The sequence below is a fragment of the Schistocerca gregaria genome, chromosome 2, assembly GCF_023897955.1.
Source record: "Schistocerca gregaria isolate iqSchGreg1 chromosome 2, iqSchGreg1.2, whole genome shotgun sequence".
Classification (NCBI taxonomy): domain Eukaryota; kingdom Metazoa; phylum Arthropoda; class Insecta; order Orthoptera; family Acrididae; genus Schistocerca; species Schistocerca gregaria.
Window position 1 is genome coordinate 797,091,548 of NC_064921.1, and position 18,740 is coordinate 797,110,287.

The window sequence follows — 18,740 nt, forward strand, 5'->3', positions numbered from 1 at the left end:
CAATCTGTACATCAAAGAAGCAATGATTGAAATAAACAAAGGTTCAGAATTGGAATTAAAATTCAAGGTGAAAGGATATCAGTGATACGATTCGCTGATGAGATTGCTATCCTGAGTGAAAGTGAAGAAGAATTACATTAACTGCTGAACGGAATGAACAGTCTAATGAGTACAGAGTATGCATTGAGAGTAAATCGAAGAAAGACAAAGGTAATGAGAAGTAGTAGAAATGAGAATAGTGAGAAACTTAACATCAGGATTGATGGTCACGAAGTAGATGAAGTTAAGGAATTCTGCTACCTAGGTAGTAAAATAACCAATGACGGACAGAGCAAGGAAGACATCAAAAGCAGACTAGCAATGGCAAAAAGGGCATTCCTGGCCAAGAGAAGTCTACTAATATCATATATCGGTCTTAATTTGAGGAAGAAATTTCTGAGAATGTATGTTTGGAGTACAGCATTGTATGGTAGTGAAACATGGACAGTGGGAAAACTGTAACAGAAGAGAATCGAAGCATTTGAAACGAATGTTGAAAATTAGGTGGACTGATAAGGTAAGGAATGAGGAGGTTCTGCGCAGAATCAGAGAAGTAAGGAATATGTGGAAAACACTGATAAGGAGAAGGGACAGGATGATAGGACATATGTTAAGACATAAGGGAATGACTTCCATGGTACTAGAGGGAGCTGCAGAGGGCAAAAACTGCAGTGGAAGACAGAGTTCAAATACACCCAGCAAATAATTGAGGCTGTAGGTTGCAAATGCTACTCTGAGATGAAGAGGTTAGCACAGGAGAGGAATTCATGGCAGGCTGCATCAAACCAGTCAGAAGACTGATGGAGGGAGGTGGGCGGGGTGGGAGGTGGGGGCGGCACCTTGGGCTAAATATGAACTGACCATAATATTAATGGATAACTTATATAAATTAGTATGTCATGAGCCACCAATACACTACCTGTAGTAAGGGAGTAATAGGTTCCACTGACCAAGTAATAAATGTTAAAAGTCTTACTGTATTCAACATCTTTCATATTTAATTGTTTTACATTACTGCCTCCCTCACCCATCCTACAACTGTGACACCAATTACCTGATGAATTGTCATCTTGGTGGGTGGGTGATTAATTGTAATTACATTTACATGTATTATATGGTATGAGAGACGATGGCAAATGTTTAGTATCCATTCTGAATGCCATTTTCTTCTACTCATTGCTTTGTATTAGAACAACCTTAATTTCATATTTCTTGCTACAAATATTTACCAAATTTGTGAGTGACCATCTCTATAAGGTACAGTTATGAATTCATGGTACTCCCATGTCAAAATTTATACCATAGTACCTGATCCATACAAGTCGTGCAGGCCTGTGAGTTGCCACCCTCCAAGGTAAGTGGCCAACTTCACTTAGCTCACAGCCGAATTCACCAATGTTAATTAAAATCAAGCACATCTTAAAATATCACTCTGTCTGTGACATATTTTTATTTGTTACTGAACAAAAAATTGAAGTTCCCTCCTTGCTTCTGTCTGTATAATGATGTAATCTCAGAAACTACAGGGAATCTGAACCAGTTTTGACTGCTAGATTGACTCATAAGAAAGGTTTGTGTGCATAATTTATAAACATTTTGTCGCAATTTGCTCAAGCATGATGAATTAAATTCTGCCAGCGCTGTAAAATGATAACTTTCATCTAGCGGTACAGCCACTGTAACTCCAGACAGTAGTGAAGCAGGGTGTAATATCCTGTCATCTTCACATGGTGCACTCCGGATAACAATAGAGGTTACAAGAGAGGTTGCCAGACAATCTTTGGATCTCCTGGCTAAAGCACACGATGCCTTACAATACAGCAAATTTAACAGGCCCTTCTCAGGGCCATCTGACAAGTCTTGGACCATGTATCAAGATCTGCCACCTCACTGCAGAAGTGATAATCCAGCTAAATGCCAGGTCCTGCATTAAATTCTGGTAGATAACTTGATGTCTCACCCTTTCACAAAAACCATATTGACAGTAAAGACCGCTTAACAAAAGAGAGAAAATACCGGGATATAACTTGTTAGGAGCCACATACCATCATACTTACAATCACTATGTATGTTCACTCCCACATGAACTTTCCTGATTAAGACATCCATCACCAACACCACTCATGAAGTTGCCATCAAATTAAGGAAAATAGCTACGAGTAATATATAAAACTCCCACCACCAACTCAACATCAAAACCTTTCCTCTAGTGCTCCACCGAGCAGTCTATGCTAGAGACTAACAGTCACCACACACAATGGAAATAGAGAACCAACAATAGCAATGGCGAAACACTAACATGCTGGGCTGATAATAATCTATTACTGCTTCTTGATGCAAAAGTGAAGGGATCTTTTAAATCAGCAGCTAGAACCCTAGTATACAACCATGGTTTGGACTTCGTAAGCAAAGACGATGAGAATATACTGCTACAAGGGACCCACAGAATACTTCAAGACTTCCTACCTAGCCAACATAGACCAGTTCTAATTGAAATACGAGTGTCTCCTTGATAAGGTCCTATCCCTGTCCAAGATGGAATTTTTAGAAGGCAGGCTGGAAGAACTTCTCCAGCCACCTCGACAAATGCTTAGGCTGGACTCCACCCACTATCAAAAGCTACCAGAGGTTCACAGGAGCAGTGACACAGCAAAGAAGACCATCCCTAGACGTTTCAGTAAGGAGTACATATCAGGATTGAATAGGATGTTAAGAACTATCCATACATTTAGTGTGAAGAACTATTCATATGCGAATTCCTCCAAGGAGGAGACAGAGGGGTAGCTGATGACCTGATAAGTACAATGGACATGGCTCGTCATAAGAAATGAACAGAGACAGTCATGAACTTGGACCTGAAAAGATCTGGCAGAGAAGCCTGGGTACTTTTAAAGTAAAAAGGCAAAATGCTAACGATGCAAGAGGTGAAATGGCCTTGCACCCACACAGGACTGTGAACCATGTTGTGACTACTTCAAGTACCCCATGGGACAAAGCACATGTCACCCATATCAAATATGAATTCACAGGTTAAAAGACATCTAGTCCTGACCGTATTTTCCCAGGAATTTGGTGTCAAGGAAGCAACAATGTCACTCTAAGAAGTCAAAGCAGGAAAGGCACCAGGGCCTGATGTATTTCATCCTGAGTTCCTCCTGAACTGTGTTAAATATATCAAAAATGACTAGCAGAGTTGTTTACTGGTATCCTGATGAGAGGGGGAGTCATGAAGAGATAGAAAAATTCTAATGTCATTGCTATCCTTAAGCCACAAAAACCAAGCAATGAGCCGAGAAGCTACTGCCCAATAGTCTTTGTTAACTGAATATACAACCTTCTTGAAAGAGTCATCTACCAAAGAATTTCTGATATAATAATATAAAAAATTCTGATTGAACAAGCTTTTTTTTTTTGCCCAAAAAGAAGCCATACACACCAGATAATGTCACTCATGGCCTGCATAAAAGCAGGTGTTCACAAGAATTTAAAAACATCAACTACATTTATAGACCTCTCAGCAGCTTGTGACACAGTATGGACACACAGTCTTCTCTACAACCTCATTCAAATAACCCCATGCAGAAAAACAGCCCAATTTATTAATAGGATTTCTGCTGGAAAGTCATTCTGGGTAATACTGGCCAACAGGGTAAGTGCTTGAAAGACCTTGCCCCACACCTGTTTAATCTGCAGATCTCCGATATGCCTGAAACTAGATCTCTTAAGTTTGAACGCACCAATGACTGTATGCTCGCAATGGGACATAGAAGAAATGGAAGTCATGTTAACATCTTGTTTGGCAACAATGGGAACCTACTTTCGGAGATGGAGACTGAAGTCGAACTCCAGAGAGCAGATACAGCTTACTTTCATTTGTGCAGCTTAGCAACGGATACACAGCTCCAGGTCTATTTTGGTGACAGACTGCTTCACCACAATCAGCACCAAAAATGTCTAGGCCTTATGTTCCACCATACACTACCCGACCAGAATCATCTGAGAAACACTTCCATGAAGATGCGAACTAGAAACCATTTCCTGCATAAGCTGTGAGATACAACTTGGGGCTCCGCTGCTGAAACACTGTGCACTTCAGCACTTGGACTTTTGTACTCTTCTGCTAAATACGGTGTTCCTGTACGGTCAATAGCACATGCACACAAACTCTCAATGCAGTGCTGAACAATACAATGAGAATCTTTAGTAGTACCCTCCTTTCGACCCCATCAAACGGCTGTCCATATTGAGCCACAGTCCGCCCTTAGCACTTCAATGAAAAGCAGCTCTACACTACAAGTTTAAAAGCATACAAGGCATTCCATCTCCCTATCCATCAAGGCATGGTTATCCTAGAAAGAAACTGCTTTAATCAAGAAAACTATCCATCGAACTACACACATATCCAACCAAGTCAATGGACTCATGGGAACAAGACTGGGCAGAGGCTTGTGTTCCACATTGCCAGAACTTTCCTTGCATAAGAACATAAGAAAGAAACCCACTGCCTTTGACCAATCATGCACAATGTGGACAATGAGTAACAGATTAAACATCAATCATGGCAGAAGCATGGAGTCTCTTCACAGATGGAGTGAGGATACAACTTCAATCCTGTGATATCCAAGGATTTCTATAAGCCCTTATTTTTTTACCTATTGATCCCCTGCTGATTTCACTATTTTATCTCTCAAAAAGCTAGTCATTCATCTTCTACTGGATTCCTTTTCCCTGTTGTTGTCAATCACTGCCCCATGCTCCCCCTGAAACACTAAATGTCTGGTTCTTTCAACACATACAGGTCTCATCTCCTTAATTTCCTACCTTGTTGCAATTTCTTTAGTTTTAATTTACAGTGCATAACCGATAAACTGTTTTTGAAGTCCACATGTGTTCCTGAAAATGTCTTAGAATTTAAAATCTGGTTCTGAAATCTCTATCTTACCATTATAAAATTAAACTGAAGCCTCCCAGTGTCTCCAGGTATCTTCCACATATACAACTTCCTTTCACGATTCTTAAACTAAGTGTTAGCAATGACTAAATTATGTTCTGTGTGAAATTCTACCAAATGGCTTCCTCTTTCATTCCTTTCTTCCAGTCCATATTCCCCTACAATTTTTCCTTCTCTTCCTTTTCCTACTATAATTCCAGTCCCCCATCACTATTAAATTTTTATCTCCATTAACTATCTGAATTAATTCATACATTTCTTCAATCTCTTCGACTGCGGAGCTAGTTGGCATATAAACATTTAAGGTGTGGGCTCGTTTCTATCTTGGCTACAATAATTTGTTAACTATGCTGTTCATAGTAGCTCACCCGCATTCTTACTTTCCTATGCATTATTAAGCTTACTTCTGTACTACCCCTATTTGATTTTGTATTAATAACCCTGTCTTCAACTAACCAAAAATCCGCTCCCCCTGCCATCGAACTTCACTAATTTCCACTACATCTAATTTTAACATATCCATTTCCCTTCAGGCACTTCCTTCTCTTCAACTTAGGTGCAATTAAATTAGTGTCAATAGCTCTTATATAACAAGCAATAGCAAACAAAAATGATTCTGGCTCGAGATGCCAGAGTTGACAGTCATGTGCACGAGGTGTGCTTGCTTGCTTGTATGAATGGGTGTGTGTTTCTTTATTTCCCTTTTGCTGATGAAGGTGTAACAAATCAGGGTTGCCCATTGCCATCCTGTTTTGGTTTTACACTCCTTCAGTAACTTAGTTAAGCAATGAACTTTTATTTTATTTTATTTTTTCCTTCTTCATTTTCACTATTCAGATTCCAACTCCAGTTTTTGTGGCCTTCAGCCTCATAGTACAGAATTCAGAAAGAGTTTCAATAAAATTCCCCTAGTAAAATCTAATATTTCAGTACATTCTAATGTCTATTCTGAAAATAATGAGCTAATCAGTTTTATTGGAAATGCATACTATCAAAAGTTATGAACACTGACGTATATTGTGCAATACATACTAAGTACAATTCGAGTGAGCAAACAGATCAAATTCAGCTATAAGACTGCATCCAAAAGAAAGCCTAAAATTTACTAATTTCAGCAAAGTGTTTAAATTAACCTAAAGTCTATTAGTTAAATAGATATTAAGACTTAAAATCTGTAGCCTGTAAAACTTTTAGTGCCAATTGTAATCAAACTACCAAATAATTCCGAGATCTGTTTCTGTACTTTTGCTACCTTTATTTTTCTACATAAAATAACTCCATTCTCAACTTTGTAAGTGCATTAATTGAGAATTAATTTGAATTTGTAAAAATTATTGTTCAAAAGGGATGCCGTGGTTATAAGTCGGGAGTTCCCAAGGCGGATGCATAAGTTAGTTCCGCGTATTTAAATTGATACGGCTCACTCATGTTATTTAAATAATAAAACCCAATAGTTAACTTCAAAACCAGTTAGAAAGGATAATTTTAACCCTGGGAAATTATAAACTATAATGTATTAACAAAAATAATCAAATATTCAAGCGCTTGTCTATATAAGGTCCGAGCTGGTGCAGTTCTTAGTTAGTTCTTGGTCTGATTCTCTTGGAGCAAAAGTGCGCAAGTCAGTTAATTTTATCAGGTCATACCAAAAAAGTGTAATTGTCAACATTGTTAAATACTGGAATTTTTTGAGCTACCTAATGTGACAATTAAGTGTAAGAGGCCTGGTCACATGAATATTGTGTGTGCGAGTAATAACAAATCGTACTGTGGTCGACATAAATTTTCAACAATTAATACGATCTTGACTTTTGATTTTGGAAAACTTAACCGAGGATCCTGGCTTCTTAATTTCAGTGTGATTTAGGTGAGATGGACGCAGCTACCGGGAAGACAATATTGAATAAACAAAGCAAGGTACTTCGAAAACACTGCGCACTGGATAAGGAAATGTTTCAATACTGATACATCCGGTTGTGACGTGAACTAGTAAGAGGCACTAATACTAGGAAACAGCCCGGCACTTTACAAAGGCTGTGGCCAAAAGCTTTGTCCACGTGTCTTAATTGTGCCTGTCTGCAGCTTAATGTGTCTTCTTTATGATAAGTAGCAATCTGTCTTTTCCTACACTGTTGAAATTCCCTAAAAGACAATTAGGTCATTTCATAATGAGTTGGCATAGTTGTAAGCTCTCTTACAGCTCTCCACCCTCTGTAGCTGCAAAAGAAGTTCCATGGCAGAATCAGTACCGCTGCATAGCAGGTCCTCTATAACAAGAAAGAACTAGAGGGCGACTGAAAATCATTAATAAGTTAGAAACACTCTTTAACAACACTGAGGAGACAGACCAATCAAGAAGTGATAATTTCTTTACAACTCATACAGCCACTGTTTAGACACTACATTTGGAGCCAAGATAAAATAGACACACAAGAAGTGCTGAAACAGGAGAGGTTGTGAGATACAAAAAGGAATTTTCAAGAAATAACAAAGATTTTGCCAAGAGTAACTGAGATAAATAATGAAGAAGATACAGGCAAAACTATGCAGTAGTGTCACCCAATATAATTGTTATATTTAAGAAGTAGATATGTGGTGACTATAAAACCACTGAAGTGTGATTTAGCACAACAGAAAGCATAAATGAGATTACTTGATAATAACAACCACACAACAACAAGAAATAGTTGTGTGTTGAAATCAAGAAACATTATGTTGATGACATTGAACAGTCAACCAACGATGGCAGTGCAGCAATGCTTCACACCGCAGCAGCTGAGCAGCAGACTATAGCAACGGTTAAGGTCACACACACACACACACACACACACACACACACACACACACACACACACACACACAGTAGTGTAACATGGGCTGTATCATGCTAGTGACAAGATGGTCAAACATTTTATGTAGTGTGAAAAATGTATTCTGTGTGTCCCAATCTGTGATGTGTACAGATGGTGCAGATACAGTGATGTAACAGCAGGGGCAAGGCACTAAGTAAGCATGAATATATGTTCCGAAAATGGAAAAATAAGCTATGATGCTTACACTTGGTAAAGCAAACAATTATTAACTAAAAAATTGGCTACCTTCATGTATGATCCTTCATGTTCCATGGAGAAATTGAATTGAGTCAGACACATTTATTTTGGTATTATTAATGATTTATTAGAAAACATGGTGTGCTAATAAAGTTATAATTAGTCAGTTAATTTATTTTACACGACATCTTTCATCTTCGTGGGGGAGATCTGTGATGTAACAAGTTGTTCCATCTCTTCCTCACAATCAAATGAAAGATGTTTGGATAAAAACATTTATGTAGTTAGCATGTAAATAATACTCACTGTACGCATGCTACAATTTTGGTTTGAGCAGATACAATGAGGGAAGTGTGAGCACAGGACGTCAAGAGTTCCTACCGGCTCTGGAAGTGTTTAATCACAAGGTTCAACCCAGCTCACAATCAACTTCATAAATTTGCTATGACAAAAAATGTAACTAAAAGATTTGTTTACTCCTGTACCAACTTGTGAGAACCAGAGTTTGTATTATACAAAACTGTAATAATATCCCTATTTTTTTAAATGAACGTACTATTATTTGCTAACATATGGTATACTCTTATACTTACACAAAATCTGATAGTTCCAAATCTGTGTCTTCTTTCATTTCTTTCACCTTTGTCACAGCTTCACAAATAAATTGTTTGTTGAGTAGAATGTCATCAATTTCAATTGCAGTTTGGGACATTTCTTCAACCCCACCATCTAGAAAGATATTAATATACTGAAGAATATTTTGTCACTTTTGTTCAATTATTAAATCAAATTTGCACTCTCCATAACATATTCTATTTTCAGAAATAAAAATGTGATACAGAACACAAAATGGGCAGGAAGGAAAGCAGATAACTTTTAGAGGGATTTGTATCAATTATATCTTGAACTAGAGAAACATTGTCACTTATCAGCAGTGGTGGTAAGGTTGTTATTTCTCAAGATTCATGTTATCCATCTTTCCTCAATTAGTCTATTAACCATGTTTCATATAGTTACCAAGGCTGAACCTGTCATGAAAGTGCATTTAATGGTGTATGGTAAGGCTTCCACATCCATCATCTGTCCTACAGCACAGTGGAGAAGAATCACTAAGTCTTTATCTGAAGAATCAACTATGACAACCACACATCTCCTCCTCCTCCCCCCCCCCCCTCCCACACACACCTTGGTAATGATGCAATTGTTTATTAGTTTCTGCAGGCACCGAGTTGTTTTTGGCCAAGAATTGTTTATCTTCTCGATCTGTATATCATACGGTGTAGCTGCTGTGTTGTTGTTAATTAGTTCAGTGGCTATCTGAACTTCATCTACATTACTACTCTGCAATTCACATTGAACACTGGGTTCATCAAATCACCTTCAGACTACTTCTCTAATGTTCCATTCTCCAATAGTGTGGAGGAAAAATGAACAAAATCTTCTGATATGCACTCTGATTTCCCTTACTTTATTACGAAGATCATGTCTCCCTATGTAGGTGAGTGCCAACAAAATATTACTGCATTCAGAAGAGAAAGTTGGCAGTTAAAATTTCGGAGGAGATTTCAGCACAACAGAAAACATCTGTTTCAATGAGTGTCACTCTAAATTGCATATTATTTCTGTGACAAACTCTCCCCTATTTCACGATAATACAGAACCAGTTGCCCTTCTTTGAACTTTAACATCCTCCATTAGCCCTATCTGATAAAGACTCCATACTGGGCAACAACAATCCAGAAGAGGACTGACAAGCATGGTCCATGCAGTCTCTTTAACAGACCTGTTGTACCTTTTAAGTGTCCTGCCAATAAAATGCAGTCTTTGGTTCGTCTTGCCCGCAACATTACCTATTCATCAGTCCAATTCAAGTTGTTCATAATTTTAATTCCTAGGTATTTAGTTGAATTGACAGCTTTTTTTATTTGTTCAATTTATCATATAAGTGAATTTTAACAGATTCTATTTAGTACTCATGTGGATGATCTCACTTTTCATTATTTAGACTCAACTGCCACTTTGCACACCATACAAGTATCTGATCTAAATCATATTGCAATTGGATTTTATCTTCTGATGACTTTCCTAGATGGTAAATGACAGCATCACCTGCAAACAATATAAGTCGACTGCTCCGGTCAACTAAATTTTTTATGTAGATTAGGAAAAGCAGAGGACCTGTAACACTTCCCTGGAGAACCCAAAATATCACTTCTTGTTTTAATGTATGACTTGTCAGTTACCTTTCTGCCAGGAAATCAAGAGTCCAGTCAAAAAATTGAGATAATACTCCATAGGCACGCACTTTGGTTAGAAGTTGCTTGAGATGAACAGTGCCAAAAGCCTTTTAGAAACCTAGAAATATGGAATTAACTTGAGAAGCTCTGGCAATAACACTTACTAGTTCACATGAATAAAGAGCTAGTCTCGTTTCACAAGAACAACATTTTTTTTTACTGTGTACTGACAGTCAACAGATCATTTTCTTTGGGCTAATTCATAATGTTTGAACTAAGTGTATGTTCCAAAGTCTTACTGCAAATCAAAGCCAGTGATATATTCCACAAACTACTCTTATATCCTTTCTTGAGTATTGGTATGGTGTACGCAACTTTCCAGTTTATAGGAACGGACCTTTCATCAAGCAAGCAGTTGCACACGACTGCTAAGTATGTAGCTATTATATAAGCATACTCTGAAAGGAATCTAACTGGTATGACATATGCACTAGAGGACTTCCACTTTTTAAGTGATTTAAACCGCTTCATTGCACTGAGGATATCACTTCTAAGTTACTTACGTTGGGAGCTGGTCGCAATTTGAATTCTGCTGTATTTACTTCGTCTTCTTTGATGAAGGACTTCCAGAAAACTGTGTTAGCAACTCCACAACAGTGGCACTATCACTGGAAACTTTAGCATTGTTATCACACAGTAAAGGTATTCATGGTGTCTTGCACTGGTGTGTTTTACATACTACCAGAATATCTCTGGATTTTCTACAGATATGAGTCAGTTTTATTGTGGAAACTACTAAAAGCATCTAGCAGTGAAGTGTAAGCTAAATTTCAAGTGTCAGTTAAACATTGTGAATCTTTGAGACTTTGCTTTCCTTTAAATTTGACATGCTTTTCCCATTGTGTCTACAACAGTGTTCTGGCCCACTTTATGGATCATGGTGGGAAGGGGGGATGGAGGGGGGGGGGGGGGGGAGAATCAGTTGTCTCTCTTATTAGTTTATAACAAATCTCTCAATTGCTGTAAATACAATTTCTTTGTATTTAATTAATAGCTGGTCTACATATAAATTGTTAGTTTGGAAGGAATGAACACCACCTCTTAGGACAGCATCAAGCAAAGTTTTATGTGGTTTTGGAAACAGATACATTTTGAGTTTATTTTTGGTGGATTTGGGTGTTAATGTATTCAACCTCACTTCAATGGCCTTGCAGCCACTAATCCCTGTAACACTCATTATACTCCCTATTTGCTCAGGATTATTTGTTGCTAAGGGGTTAAGTATAGTTTTAAAGTATTTACATTTCAAATTAGTTCCCGAACTAATTGTTCTATTTAGTTTTCAGAGAAACCATTCAGGGAAGTTTTCGATGACTTATGCCTGTCACCGAATTTATTATGTACACTATAGCTCAGAAGTTTTTGAAAGGCCTGAAAGTAAGATAAAAAATCTAGTTATCAGATTCAAATACATATTAGCTACATTGTTTCCCCAGTGTAGTGCTCAATACAATGTTTGAGAGTAGATTCCACATTTCTTAAAATGAAGTTGTTCAAAACATAACCTTCCGTTGTTATGCTGTTCACATTCCAAACATTTCATGCCACTAATTTTGTATTGTGGCAGCATAATACAATCAGTTAAGCACGAGATAGCAAAGAGTGAACTTCAGTGGAGCTTTCCACTGAAAAATATTCTGCAATAATGTCTACACGCTGCCGGTCTTACTATGCAACAAACAGCACATCAAGAACATACGAGGGGGGTACCAAAAGAAACTGAACTCCAAGGGCGCTGCCACTGATAGACGTAGTGCAGGGTTCTCACGCTACATGGTGTTAGTAGAGACCTTCATGAAACAGCTGTGCAGATGGCGTCACGGCGTCAGTGTAGAGCTGAACATGAAAGTGTGGTATTGTGTTTCTCTGACTGTTGGCGAGTTACCTCTGCGAAGTTGTTATGGCACCTTCAAAAGAACAAAGAGTGTGTGTGAAATTATGTTTCCTGCTTAAAAAAAACTGCAACAGAGACACACCAAATGCTTCAGGAAGCTTTCCAGGACAACGCTATGAGCCGCACACAGGTTTTCGAGTGGTTTGGGCACTTTAAATGTGGTGAGATGTGTGTTGAAGACCAAGCTCGTTCTAGACGCCCTTCAACATCGCGAAATGAGGAGAAAATTGAAAAGGTTTGCCAAACGACTGACCAAATTTCAGCAGAGACAGGAAACAGTTAGAGCTCATGCCAGCAGATTTTGAGTGAGGATTTGCACGAGACGTGGTGCTGCTAAATTTGTTCCACACCTTCTCACACAGGATCTAAAAAACATCTGCATGAATGTGTGTCAGGACTTGAAAACAGAGATTGCACGTGATCCAAACTTCCTGAACAAAGTCATTACAGGGGATGAGAGTTGGTGTTATGGGTATGACCCAGAAACCAAGTGAGCGTCAAGCCAGTGGAGTTCCCAGACCAAAAAAGAAAGGCATTTGAGGTCAAATGTGAAGACAATGATCACTTTCTTTTTTGATGTTTGTGGAATTGTGCACTGGGAATTCGTACCACCTGGCCAGACTGTTAACCAGCACTTTTACTTGGACGTTTTAAGGCATCTGCGAGAGGATGTGAGGAGAAAACGCCCGGAACTTTGGCGATCAGGTGACTGGTTTCTGCATCACAACAACGCTCCAGCACACATGTCCTTACGAGTGACCCACTATTTGGCATCTCAGAGGTGGCCTGTCATTCCCCACACTCCGTATTCGCCGGACCTAGCCCCGTGCGACTTTTTCCTATTTCCACAAATGAAAAGAACGCTAAAAGTGGAGCATTATGACAATGTGGAGGTGGTAAAAACAGCTTTGCAAAGGGCACTGGACAATATCAAACTTGAAGAGTTCCAAACACCCTTCTAACAGTGGGAAAAGAGACTTGACAAGTTCATTGCATGTAATGGAGAGTATTTTGAAAGTGACTGAAGTAATTTTGTAAAAAGGTTGATCAATAAATTTTTTTTATGTTAACAATCCGGTTTCTTTTGGGTCCCCCCCTCGTATTTCCTTGGGATGTGTCCACTACACTTTGCAGGGGCATGCAGATACTACCCAGAATATGGACCGACCTCGAAAAGATATGTCATAAGTCACATCAAAAAATGATGAAAAATACATAGTAGTCACAAGTAAACATGATCGCATTAAAACAGTGCCAGTTTTAACAGCAGAACTTAACTATAACAGGGCAAAGCCAGTGAGTAAGTACTGTGAAAAGACTTATTCAGGCAGTGAACCTAAACAGGCATGCGGCAGCTAAGAAACCATTACTGACAGTTAAGACAGAAGAGGCTAACTGGGAAAGACAACAAAAAAGTTGGGCAGTAAATCAGTGGAAAAGGTACTTTTCACCAACAAATCCAAATTTGAGGTCTTTGGCACAAAGCGACAGGTTCGTTTGCCAGTAGCCAAGTGAACGAATGTTACTCCAATGTGTATCTACAACATTAAAACATGGAAGGGCTTCCTCATGTTCTGGGGATGTTTTGGAGATGATAAGTCTGGTGATCTTGTACAAATAAACGGATCAATGAAGAAAGAGGATTTACCATCACATTCTACAGTAGTGTGCAAAGCCATGTGGAAGACGTCTGATAGGCAAGGGATTGTCCCACAGCAAGGTAACTACCTTTAGCACACTTCAAAACTGTGTAAAGAGCATTTGGCAAATTTAGAAAAAAGGGAAGGTACTGAAAAATATAATCTGGCCATCCCAATCCCCTGACTGTAATCCTAGTGAACTGCTTTGGGATCACTTGGAAAGAGCAGTTAAATCAAGGCCTCTTACTAAAGTTCATCACTTGCAGACCAGACTACGAGAGGATTGGTGGTATCTCATCAACGAAACCCAGATGAAGCCGACAGCAAGAGTGCCTTGCATATGTAGAGCAGTGATTAAAGCCAAAGGAGGTTACTTTGATGAGAGCAAAATCTGACTGCATGTATTTAGTTTCAATAAAAGATTATTCCAAATCTGATTTGCGAGTATTTCAAACATTTCTGGGCCCAATTTGCGCTTTTTCCTCAAAATCACTAATGTTAAAAACTTTTGAGCAATAGTGTACTTCTTGATGAATTAATTATAGGGTTGCACAATGATTTGTTGTTATTCTTGATACCTCTTTCAGTTGTTATCCAACATTTGTCTGGAGAATTTGTCAAGTTCAATAGCAGTTGAATGATCTTGTCAGGTGTCACGCCTGTTTGGAAATCATCAATTAGACAGTGTAAGTAGCTCACCAACATTATAGACATGTCACGAGTCCCCTTTATTCTGTTACAAGACAGTATGTTTGGCAATATTTGCAACAAAAAAAACCAGCAGACCTGAGTTTACGCTAGAATTAATCATTACTTCCATTGTGTCCTCTCTAATTTTAACATTCCACAACTTGTATTTTCTCTTCTGCTGCTTATCACTTGGCATTTTTCGTTAAGTTTATTCTTAATGTACGTCCTGTGCTGCACAGTTTGTCCAATTTGTTAACTATCCTAACACGACTTCCAGATTTTCTGCTACACCAGCTATGGTGTTTACAAAACTAACAAGTTTGTTCCTGTAGTAATTATGGAATTATTCAATTTAAAACTGTCTCCCTTCAATTTTCAATTTTTCTCATCCTCATTTCATTTTTTAAAATACCTTAAATTCCTTAGTATTCATGGACTATAAAAACTTTTGATGACTTTAATAAATGTCATCTGTGGAGAATGATGAAATAAAAGGTTATGCATTACTTTGTATTGTTTTGTTTTGCTTTAGAGCCCAAAAAACAACTGGGGTCATAAGCGCTCAAGTCAAAATTATAAAACACGAGGATAGTCCCAACTGTCATAATAGAAGACAACTAAAAAACAGCGACATGGAGAAAGGGCTAAAAAGACACCATACAGAAACGGAGGTCCAAAACTGAAATTAAATGGCCTTCGCTATAATGCTTTGGCAGATAAAAAGCATCATTTGCTAAAAACGGTCGATGAATCAGGCGGCAAGACCAAGCGGGAACGTAAACAGTCAAAAAATGGACGTTCCATTAGGAAGTGATGCACAGTTAAAACTTGGGCATAATGTGTGCAAAGTGGTGGTGTAGCACTACTCATCAAATGACGATGGCTAAAAAGGCAGTGCCCAATACACCGCCTACTTAAAATGACCTCCTACTGGAGGAGCTTATTCCCGTGAAGGGAGGACACCACCTCTTGACAGACAGAGATCATCAGAGGGAATATGGGAACTAGGAGGCTGAGGTACGAGGACTGCAGCCTTGTCAGCAGCCTCGTTTCTTGGCAGACTGACATAACCAGGAACCCACATAAATATCATATGGGCTCCACCAAGACTGAACAAATGACAGTTTTCCTCAACTCACTGCACTAAGGGATGGGCAGTGTACAGACTTTGAAGGGCACTATGCGAGTCTTAGCAGAGGATACAATTGAAAAGTCCATGTCGCCAGATGTACTTCATGGCCTGGTACAGGGCGAAGAGCTCGGTTGTAAATACTGAGCAGTGTGCTGGAGGCCAATATCAAAAGACACAGCCCCAATGACAAAGGCACACCTGACCCCACAGTCAATTCAAGTGCCATCACTGTACACAAAGGTACTATTGCGAAGTTCCATGCAAAGATCGTGAAACTGAAGGCGATAGACCGAGGCTAGAGTAGTGACCTTAGGAAACAAATGAATGGGGAAGCCAAGGTGGTGAAGGGTTCACACCCACCGGGAAAGTTGCAATTAATGTGAAGTTAAGCCACCGCAGCAAGTGCCGAAAGCAGACTCCAGGAGGTAACAGAAGAGGGACGAGCCCTATTCTGGCGATCAAAGGAGTCGTCAAAGAAGGAGGTATAGGATGGGTGGCCACGCACTGCAAACAAATGGCATACATACCTGCAGAGGAGAAAGTCAAGGCTGTAGGACAGTGGTAGTTCGGCACCTTCAGCACACAGACTCAACTGGGCTAGTGTAAAAGGCACCTGTGGCCAGACGGATGCCACGATGGTGGATAGTGCTGAGACAGCATAAGAGGGATTGATGTGAAGATGCATCAACACAGTACCCATAGTCTAGTTTCAACAGACAAGGGACTGATGCAAACAGGAAGGGTGGTTCAATCGGCACCACAGGCAGGAAGTACCACTGAGGACAGGTAGGACATTGAGGAACTGCATACAGCAGGCTGCCAGGTAAGCCACATGGGAGGACCAAGAGTGTTTCCTATCAAGTATGAGCCCCAGGAATTTCATAGTTTCAACAAACAGAAGGTCAACAGGCCCAAGATGTAAATATGGTGCGAGAAACCATTTGCACTTCCAAAAATTGATACAGACAGTTTTGTCAGTGGAAAAATGAGAGCCATTGTCAATGCTCCAGGAGTAAAGACAATCAAGACATATCTGAAGATTGCGCTCAGTGAGACAGGTCCGTGGAGAAGCGCGATAGATGGCAAAAAAAAAAATGAGCTGGAGATGCCCGGCAGGAGACAGGCCATGATAGGGTTAATGGTGATAGTGAAGAGGACGACGCTTAGGATGGAACCCTGAGGCACACTGTTTTCCTGGATAAAGGTGTCTGACAAGACAGAACCCACACACAACTTGAAGGAAACAGGGCAAGTGGCCACAGTAGCCCCACTTGTAAAGAGTACAAAGGATACCAGTTTTCCATCAGGTGTTTTAGGCATTCGCCAAATCGAAGAACACTGCCAGTCTGAGATTTCTTCAGAAAACCATTCATGACATGGGTTGACAAAATGACGAGATGGTCAACTGCATAACGCCGAGCTCGAAATCCACACTGTGCATTCATTAGAAAACTACACGACTAACCACCATACCAGCGAGACATGAATCATATGTTCCATCACCTTGCAAATGCAGGTAGTGAGAGATACGGCAGTAGCTAGCAGGAAGGTTCCTGTCCTTACCGGGCTTAGGTATGTGTATGAGGGTGGCTTCACACCAAAGTCCGGGAAATGTGCACTCTGCCCAGATGAGGTTGTATGTGTTAAGCAGAAAGGTGTTGCAACATCTGAATGTGGATGGCATCTGGCCTTGGGGGAGGAGGATCGGGATGAACTGAGAGAATGATCTAGCTCCCTCATAGTAAAGGAGGCATTGCAGCACTCACAAGAACTGTATCACCAGAGTCTCCTCCACTTGTTTTCGATGAAGGAAGCTAGGGTGCTAGTGGGAAGAGCTCGGAACTTCCGCAAGACGTGTTGGAGATAGCAATAGGGTTCACAGTAACAACATCTGCTACTGTCAGGATGGAAATTTGCGAATGGATTTTGGTCCTAGAGAGCCGTTGGATGTTGGCCCACACAACACAGGATGGAGTGGAACTGTTAAAAGAACTAGTGAATGAAATCTAGCTAGCTTTTTTGTTACCCCGAAGAATGTGACAACACTTTGCACGCATTATGCTATAATGAATGCAGTTTGCCATCGTAGGATGACAGTTAAAAATGTGGAGAGGCCGTCTCCGTGCGCGAATTGTGTCGCGGCATGACTCAGTCCACCAAGGGACTGAGATGCAGAATGCTAAAGAGGAAGTGCAAGGAATGGGGCATGCTAAACAGGAAGTGCGAGGAATGGAACATTCCGCAGCAGTAAGGATAATGTTTCAGAAATATTTCACCTGGTCATCACAACTGGGGAAATCTTGTGCTTCGAAGGTCACCATGGAGGAGTAAACCCACCAGTCAGCCTTAGTAAGCTGCCATCTGAGTGTGCACACAGGTTGGGTAGGAGTCAGCAAACCCACAGCACATGGGAAATGGTTGCTGAAGTAGGAGTCAGAAAGAACACACCATTCAAGACTACGGGCAAGCTAAGCAATGCAGAAGGAGAGGTCCAAATAGTGTGCGAAGAGTCGGAAAGGAAAGTGGGTGCTCCAGTGTTAAGACAGAAGAGGTTGAGTTGGTTAAGAAGATCAGCCAAGACGGCACCTCACTGACAGGTCCTGGGAGAACCCCAAAGTGAATGATGTGCATTAAAGTCACAGAGTAGCAGAAATGGGGCGAGGTTGCTGCCCAATAAGCTGAAGGAAGTCTGCCCTCGTGATGTCAAGTAATGGAGGGAAGTAAATGGTAGAAAGGGAAAAGATCAAGTGAGGAAGGAAAAGGCGAACTGCAACAGCTTGAAGACGGTCAGGGAGATGGGTTGACTATGAATGTCATCCCATATGAACAGTATGATGACCCCATGAGATAGGATGCTGAACTCAGAGGGGAGGTCAAAATGAACTAGGAAGAAATGTGAAAGCTTAAAGCAATCTTGAGGGTGCAATTTTGTTTCCTGAAGGCAGAGTAGAAGAGGACACTGTGAAGCTAAAAGCTGCCATAAATCCTCTTTGTGTGACTGAAGGCCGCAAACATTCCATTGGAGGAGAATCGTAATGGGGAAGAGA

General features: G+C 40.0%; 1 protein-coding gene across 2 annotated transcripts in view; it reads right to left on the bottom strand.

The window, feature by feature from the left end:
• Positions 1 to 18,740, bottom strand: part of LOC126335071 (uncharacterized) — a 151,634-nt gene that overhangs the window by 60,984 nt on the left and 71,910 nt on the right. For both annotated transcript variants that reach the window (XM_049997955.1, XM_049997956.1), the window contains one exon: positions 8,634 to 8,769. In XM_049997955.1, the coding sequence (XP_049853912.1) occupies positions 8,634 to 8,769 (136 nt within the window). The remainder of the gene's footprint in view (positions 1 to 8,633; positions 8,770 to 18,740) is intronic.